Source organism: Uloborus diversus, chromosome 1 (genome assembly GCF_026930045.1).
Source record: "Uloborus diversus isolate 005 chromosome 1, Udiv.v.3.1, whole genome shotgun sequence".
Classification (NCBI taxonomy): domain Eukaryota; kingdom Metazoa; phylum Arthropoda; class Arachnida; order Araneae; family Uloboridae; genus Uloborus; species Uloborus diversus.
In genome coordinates this window covers 220,844,179-220,857,172 of record NC_072731.1, presented here as the reverse complement: position 1 = coordinate 220,857,172, position 12,994 = coordinate 220,844,179, and the positions used below count along the sequence as shown (strand labels likewise).

The window sequence follows — 12,994 nt, the reverse complement described above, 5'->3', positions numbered from 1 at the left end:
CTGAGATACAGGCCCCTAAAAAGTAAATTTTTTATCATATTTAGATGTTTTTCTTTCAGTTTGCTTCTAGTTATCATATTATAAAGTATGCCAATAAGCATAATCAGTCTATTTGCAAGTTTATAACTCTTTTATGGTAAGTTTTTGATTATACTAGTTTTTTAAACAGTATCTGGAAGTCCCTGGAGGAAAGTTTAAACCCGGATATGTTGACTAAATTGAAAACTGAGTAGTTCATTTTACTGTTTTGAAATATGTATTGTGTTCTTGAAAAGAATTTGCCCATAGTTCTGTCACTTGTTTGTGAAAATACACATATTCTAGTTTGAAATGCAGGCATCCAGTGCTACACTGACCCTCGGTGCACTGAGATAAAGGCCCTTGAAAACTGCCCTTTTTATCATATTTTGATGACAAAACTGCTATCTTTTCGCAGCAGTGAGCATTAACCACACATTTAATGAGCCTATTTAATAATTTATGCATATCACTACACAAATTACTTGCAAAAACTATGGTTGAACCTCAGTGCATGGAACCAGGATGCCTGAAACATGACACATTTTCACTTTCTTCGGCACAGTTTAGCCACCCCTGCAAGGATCCACAGAAGGTCAGACATAAAATTTACGATACATTTCATTTGAGGCACTAAATATCATGTTGTAATCACAAAAATTACATTTGCTGATGCTCAGTGCGCAGAGATAATTGAATATTAAAAAATGTTGAGTTGAGAAAAACCTTAATTTGGGACCAACTTTCGGAATTTTTGTGGATCAAATAAAAAATTTTCTGGAAGAAAAGAAAAAATATGTGTCTTCTAAAATCATTCAAAGAAACCACTGTAAATTTTTTCAGCGAAATAAAAAATGGCATGTACTTGACCTGCCTGACTCTTATAAAAACTAACTCTTAACTTAAAAAAAAAAAAAGAGTAGATATGAGCGTTGGTATATATTTTAATAATTCTTACATTTGAGCGGGTTATGAATTATTTCTTGGAAAATGAAAATAAATAGATAAAAAAAAAAAATTCAGTTTCTTAAAAGTTGACAAAACTGCTCATTTTTGTGGTTAATTTTAACTACACAATAAAGAGATAATTATGTTTGCTAGGTCACAGTTTTGTGACATTATTTTTAAAAATTATGATCTGTTGTTTTACTATTTTAAAAATTGCAAAATGCTGTTAGCTCTTCAGAGATAAAAATTTAAATATTAACTGACATATTTGCTGAAAATTATAGGGAAACATTTCTTTGTTGATTCTCCAGTTGTATTTTATGTTAGTAGCCATGGAGAAATAGTTTGAATTCTATTTCAACTGTCACCTTTTACAACTGCTGGTCATTGTTTTCAAAGGCTTTCAACTGTGCCTAACCTTGCAAATATGATTATTTTATTTTTTAAGAATCATGACTCCAATGAAAGGTTAGAATTCTGAATGTTTCACTTTTGTGTTATAATTCTTTTTCAGATGCTGATGCAGTGAATGCTGATAAATCTGCTGACGATAATACAAGTTCAAAAACCAATTCCGTCCTAGAGGGTGAAAGGACTGAAAATTCAAAATTTTCTTCAATAAACCAATATCATTCTAAGAAAAGTCTTACGAGTGTTACTCCAGATGACTCATCCCAAGATTATGATGAAGGCTTGGGGGACAGTGAGATTGGTGACTCATCTTCCACTAATGGATATCAGACCACTCAAGCTGTTCACAGTGATCAGTCAGAAGACAGCAGTTTGACAGACAGTGAAAGGACGCTTGTTGGTGATGAGTTATCACCCAGAAACAATTCTCCCGACATAATGGGGATTGAAATTGAGCAGGATCAGGAACCTGCCAACCACTCCGTGTTTATATCAGCTTCAGGTACTCCAATGAAGTCTTATGAATGTGGGTGTGTGTTAATGAACGTTGAGGAAAAATGTCCACTGCATGAGGGTTGGAAACCTATGACATCGTGGTCATATGAGAGCAACAAAAGCTCAAAAAGTGATGAGAACTGTAAAAATGTGTGCCCATCATCTAATCAGCCTCCTGTTTCGGAAGTGATTGTCAAACGGCATTTTCGGGCATGGCCATATACAGACTTTGTAACTAAGGAAAAAAGTAAGTTTTGTTACCAGTTGGTTCTTATTCAGAGTTGTTGTTATGAGTTGTTTATTAATTATATGAAGTGTTATAGCATAATGATAGTTATATTATCTAACTATGGCTGTGGAAGAATGACCCTGATTTGTGTTAAAAATAAATGTCTTCTTTTTTGGTAAGTCTCTAAGTGAAATGGTGTAAAGTGGCTAACTTCAACAAAGGAAAGAAATGACAACTGATAGCGTTAAAGTTGGTATGCTTTAAGAAATTAAGCACTAATAAAGTACTGCAGATTTGTCATTTTAAAAAAGTGAAATAAATTGCACTTCATACAACTATCCATGAAATGTTTCAAGGTGAAAGGTGAAGTGAACACAGTTTAATAGCAAATCTTCATATTGTTCATACTTGATATGTTTATTATACTCTCTGGAACATTTGGGTTAAAGTTGGAGAACATAATTAGCAGCTCATTTTCTTGGTTTCAAATCAATGCCTGTATGCAGTTGATCAGATTGTATTGTATGAACTTATAAGTTGATTCATTGTTAAACATGTTTGAGTCAAGTTCTGTGATTTATAGCTTTCGTCTTTAAAGTCACTTTTTTTGAACATTTCTTCCTAATTTTTTTTTTTTTTTAATTTGAAGTGCCCTTAAAAAGGAAATAAAATAGTAATAATTATAGCGTAATGTTTTGTCTTAGTGTGCATATATGTGTGTTTGTTTCTCTTGTATATATTTGCCAATTTTTTATTTAATATTTTAAAGAATTAATCTCATATGTAATTCACTCTTTGCTATTTGAATTTTCAAATTCCAAATTTGTTCATAATTATGCTTTGTTGTATTAATTTTTTTTAGAAAGTTTTGTTTTATTATGGAGTTTTAAGATGCTTAGCAGCCTTATATGCAGAATCCTTCTTAGCATATCTTATAAATATGTATATATGACTTACCAAGATATATGTCAAGAAGTATTGACAAATCTTTTTTTTTTTTTGGTGCTTTAAAATTTAATCCATTTAACAAAAATTAGTGAAAAAACAGAGATATTTTCTAGAAAATGTGTGCTTTAGTTAAGGTAAAACGATGTAAGTCAAGTGTCAAACTAAAAAGTTAGGGCTTTTTTTTAAATTTCATTCTTAAATATCAACAAAGTGTTCATGATAATTAATAAGACAGAAAATTTTTGCTTGTTTTAGATTATTTAGTTTCACATTGACTGTTTTATGATGATGTTCATTTGATTGCTGATCAAAAGTATTTTTGAAAAAAGTAATTGAATTCATACCAGAAAAAACGAAAGAAAATTCTTTCTTGTTGTAAATGGTAATATGAACGGCAGAACTTTGCTTGTAGTGTTAGGCATTCTAAAACAATGTGAGTAGTGAAGTTTTTTAAATGCAGTTACTTTTGCAATTTTATGTAATCTGTTTTTCTTTTTATTGCACAATTGCTTTTTATCTTAATCCAACCACATTTAAGTCTTAATCTTAAAAAAAGGCTTGTTTTATTCTTGTAGTGCTAAGGGTTTTTGTTGATAAAAGAATAACTTTAGCTGAAGTGAAAAAAGAATTAGAACCTCATTTAGGAGTTGGAGCTGATTGTTTTAAGGTATTTATTTTTCACATATTATATTGTTTGCATATTAAGTGACCTGACTGTATTTTGAAAATCTTTTTGTAATTAGAAAAAGGAATTCTAGCGTAGGCAATGTTTTCCAGAGGGGTTGATGCTCCCGTTGAAATGAAAGTTAAATAAGAATTAAAGAATTTTCCCAAGCAAAATCAGTTTTGAGTTCATTCTTTGTAGATTTTTTTCAATAAATAAATTAAAGTAGGGAAAAGTAGCAATCCTAGAAAAGTCCTCCTGAGGATAGAGTGGAATGAAATGTAATTACTCCATTTCACGCTAACTTTGACTGCATGGGGAAAGGTACAAAATGGGTTACTACATGTTGAGAGGTAGTTCTCCTTGTTTGGAGGTTTTAACAGGTTTAAATAGGCAAATTATGTGAAAAAACTGTAGAATTTGTGTGGTCAAGACATATGTTAAATTTTTATGCGTTAAATATACATTTAATTTGTAATTTTTTGATTACAATAGGGAAAATTAAAATGTCGGAACTTGAACTCTGCCTTGGCAAAGACTTGAGTCTTGAAGGTTAAATTTGGCGTACTCCCCATAGAACAACAAACCCTGGAATTTTATTCTTTTCATTTCCATGTGTGTCACCAGAGGAAAGACATCTAATTGTCATTATGACTCTTGGATGAATATCTGCTCCTTGTAGAAAATGATCCGTTTGGTCAGTTATCATTCATTCTTTAAATAGTTATTTCCAAGCAATTAAATACATTTTTTAAACAACTGCTGTCAGTAGGTGATAAAAAATGAAACATAAACATTAATTTTCAATTACTTACAAGCTGCAATTATTAGTACATTGGTGATTTTTTTCCTTTTTGAATTTAAGTGTCATTACTTGATGTTTCTAAATAGTTTACCTTTTTTCCATAATAAATCCAAACTCGAAGAAAATTATTGTGAAAAAATCAAGAATACCAGAATTTAGTTTAAATGTAGCAAATACTTGTTATGTGAAATGATAAATTACAAATCCTTGTTACAACAAAAGTATTTTTTTGCCTTTTTTGGATCGTTTATGCCTGTGATTTTTATCAAAACGTAGATTTTTCGACTTTGTTATATCAAGTTGTGACATTTTTTTATGGCTTAAAACATCAGTGACTTAAATAGCAATTTATAAAAAGTGATCTTTATGTACACAGGATATAAAAGGAATTAGCTGAAAGCCACACAGTATGGTGAATCATATATAAACTTCCCTATGGTGTTGCATACAAAAGTTAGCATGTGTGTGTGTGGGGGGGGGGGGAGACTAAAATTTTATTATCCTATAAAAATTTCATTGATATATATTTCTTCAAAATATCTTTGAATCTTAAATCATAATTTGCAAGATAATAACATCTGAAATGTCCATTTATTCAGAAGTGAAGTTTAGAAAATCATCTCTCCCTACCTCTCTGAGACTATGCATTCATATATTTATTCATAGCACATTATTATTAGAATTAATAGAACCTAAAAGGATAATGAACAATAGCGTAAGCAATGTTCTTAAAAAGTTTTCAATTAATTATATTTGTCATTTAAAAATAATTAATTAGTTTTCTTGATAATTAGTAAGTTATTAAAAATTACTTCACAGATAAATATTTAATATAGCTTTGGTAGTTGTCCTGTTCCATAAATCAAAATTCTGTGACAAAAAAGATGAAGAAATGTGTGTTTTGTAATATTGATCTGAACATGTTTTTAGCCTACTTTCCCAGTAAAAGTCAGAAAAAGAAGAAAAAAGCATGAAAGAAGGCTTAATGCATCTTAAAAATATCGTGAAAAACAAAAAGTCAAAAATAAATAAAATAATTAAATAAATATTGAAAAATTAAAAATTGGAAAGTAGGTTATTGAGATGGGGAAAAATGTCTGTCGGTCTGTCTGTCGGTCTGTCTGTCTGTCCCCCCTAATAACTTTTGAATGAATAGTCCGATTCGAACAAACTTTTTTTTGTTCGAAAGATCTCGGCAAGGACACCTCATTCCCATATTTCACTTTTTGATTTGAACTATTTTTTGTTCAATTTTGAACAGTTCAAAAAAACTTAACATTAGCGCCTACGGGGAAATTCAAAGCAATTCCGAACTGTGAGGCGAATTTGCTTCAAACAAGCTTTGTAGGAAAACGTTTTTGATGAAAAACTTGTATATAAAATATCTTTTTGATTTGAACAATTTTCCGTTTAATTTTGAACAGTTCAAATCCCTTAACAATAGTGCCGACGGGGAAACTGAAAGTCAATGAAGATTCCGTACTTGAAGGCGGATTTACCTCAAACAAATTTTGTTGGAAATAACTCTTGACGTCAAACTCCAGACTTCGACTCCGAGAATTTAGGGGCACTTGACTCCGACTCCGACGCCCCACAATTAATCGGACTCCGACTCCCCGACTTTGACTCTGACTTCGTAGTTTTGGCAAAAATTTTTACACGGTGGACAAATGACTGACTCCGATTCTTAAATATTCGACTCCGACTCCTTTATCTCAAAATGAGATTGACTCCGACTCCGCAGCTATGGTTTTAACTGTGAAATAATTATTGTTGATATGACTTGTTTTTATTTTTACGCTAAAGTTTCAATTTAGGTACTCAGTTTTTGGCGAATAAACTCGAAGTCATTTATGTTTCTACATAAAGATATGTGCAGACGATTTTTTTTTTTTTTTTGACAAAGAAAATTATTTCTTTAAGTTGACATTTTATTGTTTTTTTTTTTTTTTTTTTTTTTTTTTTTTTTTTGTTTTGGTAAGTGCATTAATTCATTTAAAAAAATGTTTTTTGGCAACAGGGAAAAAGAAACGATTTTTTTTTTGATATGATGTATTTATTTTAATGAGCTGATTAATTTTAATTATTATTTTCTCGTTTTGAAAGCTGTTAAAGATTTTTTTTTTTAATGGAAAAAAGTGTATTAGCTGCTTTGTTTAAAAGTTGCTGCTTTTTTTTTTTTTTTTTTTTTATGCATAAAATTTTTTTTAGATGAGTGGGCATTATTTTATTCCTAGAAATCAGCTTCAAGTATTTTTAAAATATGTTTGAAAAAATTTGCGATTTTAGCTATTTTTGAGAATATTGATCAGATACTAGAAAGTAGTATGGGTATACGGGAAAGTAGGCTCATCTAGTTCTAGGCAGAACTTCTTGTTTAACTTTACTTTTGAAAATTGAATGAAAGTGGCATAGTTCTTCATAATTAAAATTACATACATATATTTTATATGCATACATACATTTTATACCAAAGACTAAATTTAGATTAGGTTTATGCTTGCATACTTTTCCCAGGGCTGCGCAGGACTGCAGAGTGTAAGGTTTAAAATTCCAAGAGTCGAAGTCTGTCATTTTCTCTGCAACTTTACCAATGCAAATGCTTGCCAAGCCAGAGTCTGTTATTTTCTTTCTGACTTCCCGCCCTGTTTTTCTCCTCTATAAATTGGGCAAGTAGCATTGTTTATGGGCAAGGCCTTGAGGAAGAGTAACTTTGATTTCTATGACAACGTCTGCAATTGGTTCCACTTAGCTTTCCCTGTGCTACCAAGTTGGAGTGGAATGAAATATAGCACAGCCAGAATTATACCCTCTGGAGGTTTTTTTCGATCAAAATATTCCTTAAATGTCTATGATTTACTATATTAGATTGGCCGCAAGATTTCAAAAAATAGCCTCTGACCCCCCCCCCCCCCTTGTGCCGCTGGTTGTCATTTATTATATGTACACTTTGCTTATGAGTGATGTTTGACTTAGAAATGTTCATTTTGTAACTGTACTTTTATTTCTTAAACTTTGTTTTTTCTTAAATACTATGATTGCATTTAAATAATTTTTTTAAAAAATATTTTGCAGATATACAGGGTTTATACAAACAATCAGGAATTTGAATGTGTAAAACTGTTTGAAAATTTAATGTCATATGGGGATGATAGTAGGGTATGTATAATTTATGATGAACATTTTTTTCAATTTGAGAATAAAAATTTAAGTCTATACTTGTGTATTACCAGCATTTTTATAACAATTGTGTATGAAAAACTTTTGACCTCCTTTTTGAATTTATCATTTTACAAATATGGGCTTTTTAGAAACACTTAATACTGTCAAACCTTGTTTATGTGAAATGCATGGGACCAAGATAACTATTTCGTGTTAACCCCGGAATACTTATCCAATAAGTTATTAATCAATTGTTAACAAACAGGACCAAACAAGTGTTTTATGTTATGCAATATTTCACATTAAACAATTTACTTCAACTCGATTCCACTATATTTATAAATAATATTTATCTTTGCAACATTATCAGTTATGTAATTATTTTGTATTTAGAAAACATTTATGAAAATCTCAAAAGCAACAATTAATTTTGACTTCTCTCATATTTGTTATTTTAATTAGTTAAAAAATATATCATGTACTTTTAGAAAACTTAAAAGCTGAGTGTTTGGTTTCCTTTTATTAGTTTGTTGCTATTACATAATACTCAGCTTAAGATGAACAAAGATAATGCTATTAGTCACTTATTGTTATCAAAATCACTTTTTCCTGATTTTCCCTATTTATTTCTATGTATAAATTATCACTTTATGTGATCATTACAAATAACTACTGGTTTTAATGTTCCCAACAAAAAACCTAGTTTCTGCTGAACCCCAATAAGATTTATTGTGATATCATTTGAAAGCTAGTGGGGGTGGACTAGTTTTTGGTAGAATGACCAATTGACCCATTTAGTATAAATTCTGGTGTCCACGATGCTGTTCAGTTCTCTCACAACTTTCTTGTTGTGTGTTGAGTTTTTTGGACTGATGAAGAGGCTCCATTGTAACCTTAGAATTGCTGTATGCTGTATTTTCTTGAGAGTTCAGGGGTGCCCACAGGGGGGGATTATGGCGCAAGTTGCGGCATCAAAATTTTTGGGGGGGATTTTTTCCCGAAGTTTTGATTTAATTTAGAACATGAAATTTTTTATTTTTGGACGGAAAAAATATTTAAACTTATTCAAGAAGAAATAGATGCATAAGTAAAACTTTTTTCACATACTCTTTCCAAAATTTAATACCCGTGTCTCTTTTCAATAAAGTTAACATCAGAGACGGGATGGAGTTGGTGCCTGTTTCGAAACTTGATCAGACGATTTGATTTCTATTTAATTTATTATAAATCTTCCGGAAGTAGCACAATTCTGCATGATGTGATGAATACGTGTGACAGTGATGAGAGGGAAAGAGATTAAAAATGACTAAAATAAAAAGTATTCCCCACTCCTTAATTTATTGTTTGTAATAATTCTGACCACATGCACTAGTTGTTCAATGATTCATTTGCACCTTGACAGTCATTAAGAACTAATTTTGAAGTTAGCGAGTAACATATTTTTAATCCCTCTAATCGACAATTACCATAGTTTTTTCATAAACTAGCTGAAGTTTATGTAGAATTTATCATTTCACTTTACTATCATCTTCTCTACCATTTTTAAACTGATTGGTTCAATTTCTCATTAGATGATTTTTATTAAAACTTTCAGTGATGTTGGTTTTTGCTGATGGAAGCATAGAAGGTATCTGATATGCATAGAAGGATATTTGATTCGTTAAAATTATTGAGTTCTGATTTTTCATGTGTGCTGAATAGCTGAATCCATTTCTAAGGATTTCCGAAGAATATCTGTCACAGTGTATCTGTGTGCTATCTATCCTTTTTGACCATGTAACTTAAATTTTGGAAAACTTTCAGGAGAGCGCCCCTCACTGTAAAGCCTGAATAACACCATCCTTATCATCAAGAGTCATCTAAAACTGCGTTACTGCAATTTCGAAAAATTTATAAGAGCGAGCCCCTGATTCTCCCCCCCCCCCTTCTTTCCTTAACACAATCAAAGACAATCCTAGAATTGCGTTTTTGGAGTATCCATTTCGAAAAACTGCTGGTTGAATGGCAGCGAAACTCACCTTCTACGAACATTATCAAGATCAGCGCCGACGCCAAGGGGGGAGGGGGTGTTGCACCTCCCCCCCCCCAGTTTTTCAAAAGTGGGGCCGCGAATTTCCTTTTGGCGATGTAACAAGCGAAGAAAAAGGGAAACTTTTGGTTGATTTAAAAAATTAAAATAGTAAATACAAATGAACAACTGAAATAATAGTGACAAAAGATATTTTTTCAGTAAAATTTAAATGGAAAATGTAATGTTACAATACAATTTAGGGACATCAATGATTCTCTTTTATTAAGATTATCAAAGTAAGGGCCGCAGAAATATGCGCTTCAAACATTTTTAACGCAAAAAATAGTATTCAGCGCACTATTCACTAGGCCGTAGAGTGGGTATGACCATGTAGTCAGAAACTATGGGCCTGGTTCAAACTAAAGTATTGTGCATGAGTAAAATTAGCATAATAGGAGGGAGAACCGGCGACAAAACTAACATGGTGCACACCTTGTCTCTCGGAGGCCCTGGTTATACAAAACAATGCTTCATCGTTCTTCAGTTTAAAAAAATATATAGACGAATAAATAGGCTGGCTTCATAGGCCCTATGGCTTCATAGACTCCTACATATGGGAATGTTTTCCGTGGCTCCTAAGGAGTCGCCGAAACATTCTCATACGAAATTTTTTTTTCATGAAAAATACTGTTCTGAAAATCGTTGCTAAGTAAGACCTAAGGTATCGCACAAAATTACATCCGTTCAAAATGTTATAAGTTCTTTTTCTGGGGCCGCAGACGCTTGACGCTTGTATTTCAATATATATATATATATATATATATATTAGACTGGAAATTGACAATTTTACTATGGAAAATCCAAGCAAATAATCGTGTTTGGCAAAGGAAAATTGAAAGAAAGTATTACCGCAATATGTTTATCAATAATTATAATTTAAAATGAAGACAGGGGCGTAGACAAACTGAGGTGGAGAACTCCAATTCCTTCTTTTTTACGTCTCCAAAGCTGGTCAGGAATTGAGTTTTTAAAACTTAGGCCTTGAAAAAATTCCGGGAAAACGTTCTCAAACCCCATTCTTTGCTCTAACGTTATTATTTCGTCTTTTGGACGTTAATTTAAAAAAACTCCCTGAGGTTTCCCGAACCTGTCCTCCTCCTAATATTACCAAAGATCCTCAAAAATTTTATTGTTAAGGCTTCAGAAAATTTTTCGAGGGAGATCTCCCAAACCTCCACCCCTCTTACAGTACTTAAAATCGTCTACGATTGCGTTAATTGAATTTCAATTTTGAAAATTTTTCAGGGGAAGACTCTGAATCTCTCCACCCATTAACATTATCAAAAATATTCTTAAACTGCGTTTTCAACAGATCGGAAATTTTTCGAGAGAATACTCCCCTCTCTTTCTCGCCAACATCACAGAAAAACGTATTAAATCTCGTTTTTAGTGCTTCAATTTCGAAACATTTCTGTGCGCGAGCTTTTTCAAGACTCCCCCCTCCTTCCTTCTTCAGTGAAGTAAGTTCAGTAAAGCTTAAATTACGTTTTCTGAGCTTTAATTTCAAGAAACTGGCGGTGCACTCCATTTTAACAAAAAAAAAAGTCAACAACCACATTTTAAAGCTTTCATTTTCAAAAACTTTTGGAGGTATAGCGTTCGCATCTCTATTCTCCTTAATACTACTATAAATCATATAAAACTGCATTTTTCGAACTACAATTTTCAAATTTCTCAGGGGAGAGCCCCGGGATCCCTCTTTACCTCTGACACAATCAGAAATAATTCACAATTGCATGCTTGGAGTTTGAAGAAGTTTGAAAATTTATCGGGATGACTCCGAGTCTCTTCCTCCTGTAACATCACCATAGATCGTCTAAATCCGAGTTTTTCAACTAACAATCTTGAAAATTTGCGGGGGGAGAGCCCCCGGACCCCCCCCCTTTCATAATCAAATATAACGTATGATTGTGTTTTGGGAACCTAAATTTGGGTAAAAATTATCGGGAGAGGATATATTGGATCTCCTCTCTACTTCCTCTCCAACTTAAAATATAGTCCAAAGCTCCTTACAATTACATTTATATTGCTAGTACTAAGCTTCAGTAAAATGACTATCCCTGCTAAACCAGAAGCTAAATCTCTCTCTGCACATTATAACATGCGTTTGAAACAATTAAGGGGCCGCCAAATGTGTACACCCCCTCCCCCAGTTTTTTGACCTAGCAATGGCTCTGATCAAGATCTATCAAAACTGCGTTTTTACATAAAGCTACAAGTTCGAAAATTTAAGTGGAGCGCCACTCTCCCTTCCCCCACTCTCGTCAACATTATTAAAGATTGTCTCATTTTCAGGGCTTCAATTTCAAGAAAATTCTGGGAGAGAAACTCTTTCTCTTAACATCACAAAGGTCGGCTACAATTGGAATTTTAGAGGATCAATTTCAGAAAACTGCCTGTCCCCTAACCATAGATAGCGTAAAATAGGGTTTTTAAGACTTTTATCGCGAAATTTTTTCGGGGCGAGCCCGTGAATCTCTTTTTTCCCTAACATTACCAAAGATAGTCAAAAACTGCATTTTAGAACTACAATTTTGAAAACGTATCGGAGGAGAGCCCCCCGAACCCGCCTCTTTCCCTAATAAACGGTAGACTATCTACAATTGCGTTTTTGAAGTTTCAATATTGAAAAATTACTGGAAAGAGGCCATCGAACCTTTTATCCCCCCAACATTACCAGAGACCGTCTAAAACTGGTTTTAAAACTACAATTTCGAAAATTTTCCGGGGGAGACACCCCCGAACCCCCTATCTAGGTGACTATTATATTTCCGTTTCAAGGTTCATATTGCATACATCTAGTAATGACTCCATCCCTAAACAGACAGTTGAATCCACTCTCCCTGTAATTATTCATACTTTTGAAAAAAAAAAAAAAAATACAGCAAAACTCAGGGATCTAAAAAAAAACTTGTTTACTCAAGGTCCACGTTGTAAAATTTGGGAAGGCGATGCGGAACAATCCAATAATATTTAAGTCCAAATGGTGTTTGTTAGCGCTCCTCCCCCCCTCCCGTGAATTCGAATGGAAATTAAACACTTTAAAAACTTATGTTTAACCTAATTCGAAGGCGAGAAAATTTTTTTTTTGGGGGGGGGGGGAATTTGCGCCATTGGGCTTGGGGGGGATGGGCACCCCTGTGAGAGTTTGTGCTTTATTTATGCAGGTTTTCCACTTTAACATATTGACTTTAATCATACTGAAGCACAAAGCTTTTTTACTCATTTTTTCATTTAATATTC

General features: G+C 32.6%; 1 protein-coding gene across 1 annotated transcript in view; it reads left to right on the top strand.

Moving 5' to 3' along the window:
- Nucleotides 1-12,994, top strand: part of LOC129218834 (ubiquitin carboxyl-terminal hydrolase 47-like) — a 117,816-nt gene that overhangs the window by 83,845 nt on the left and 20,977 nt on the right. Inside the window, exons 28-30 of the mRNA XM_054853158.1 lie at nucleotides 1,481-2,119; nucleotides 3,625-3,716; nucleotides 7,594-7,677. Of these exons, the coding sequence (XP_054709133.1) occupies nucleotides 1,481-2,119; nucleotides 3,625-3,716; nucleotides 7,594-7,677 (815 nt within the window). The remainder of the gene's footprint in view (nucleotides 1-1,480; nucleotides 2,120-3,624; nucleotides 3,717-7,593; nucleotides 7,678-12,994) is intronic.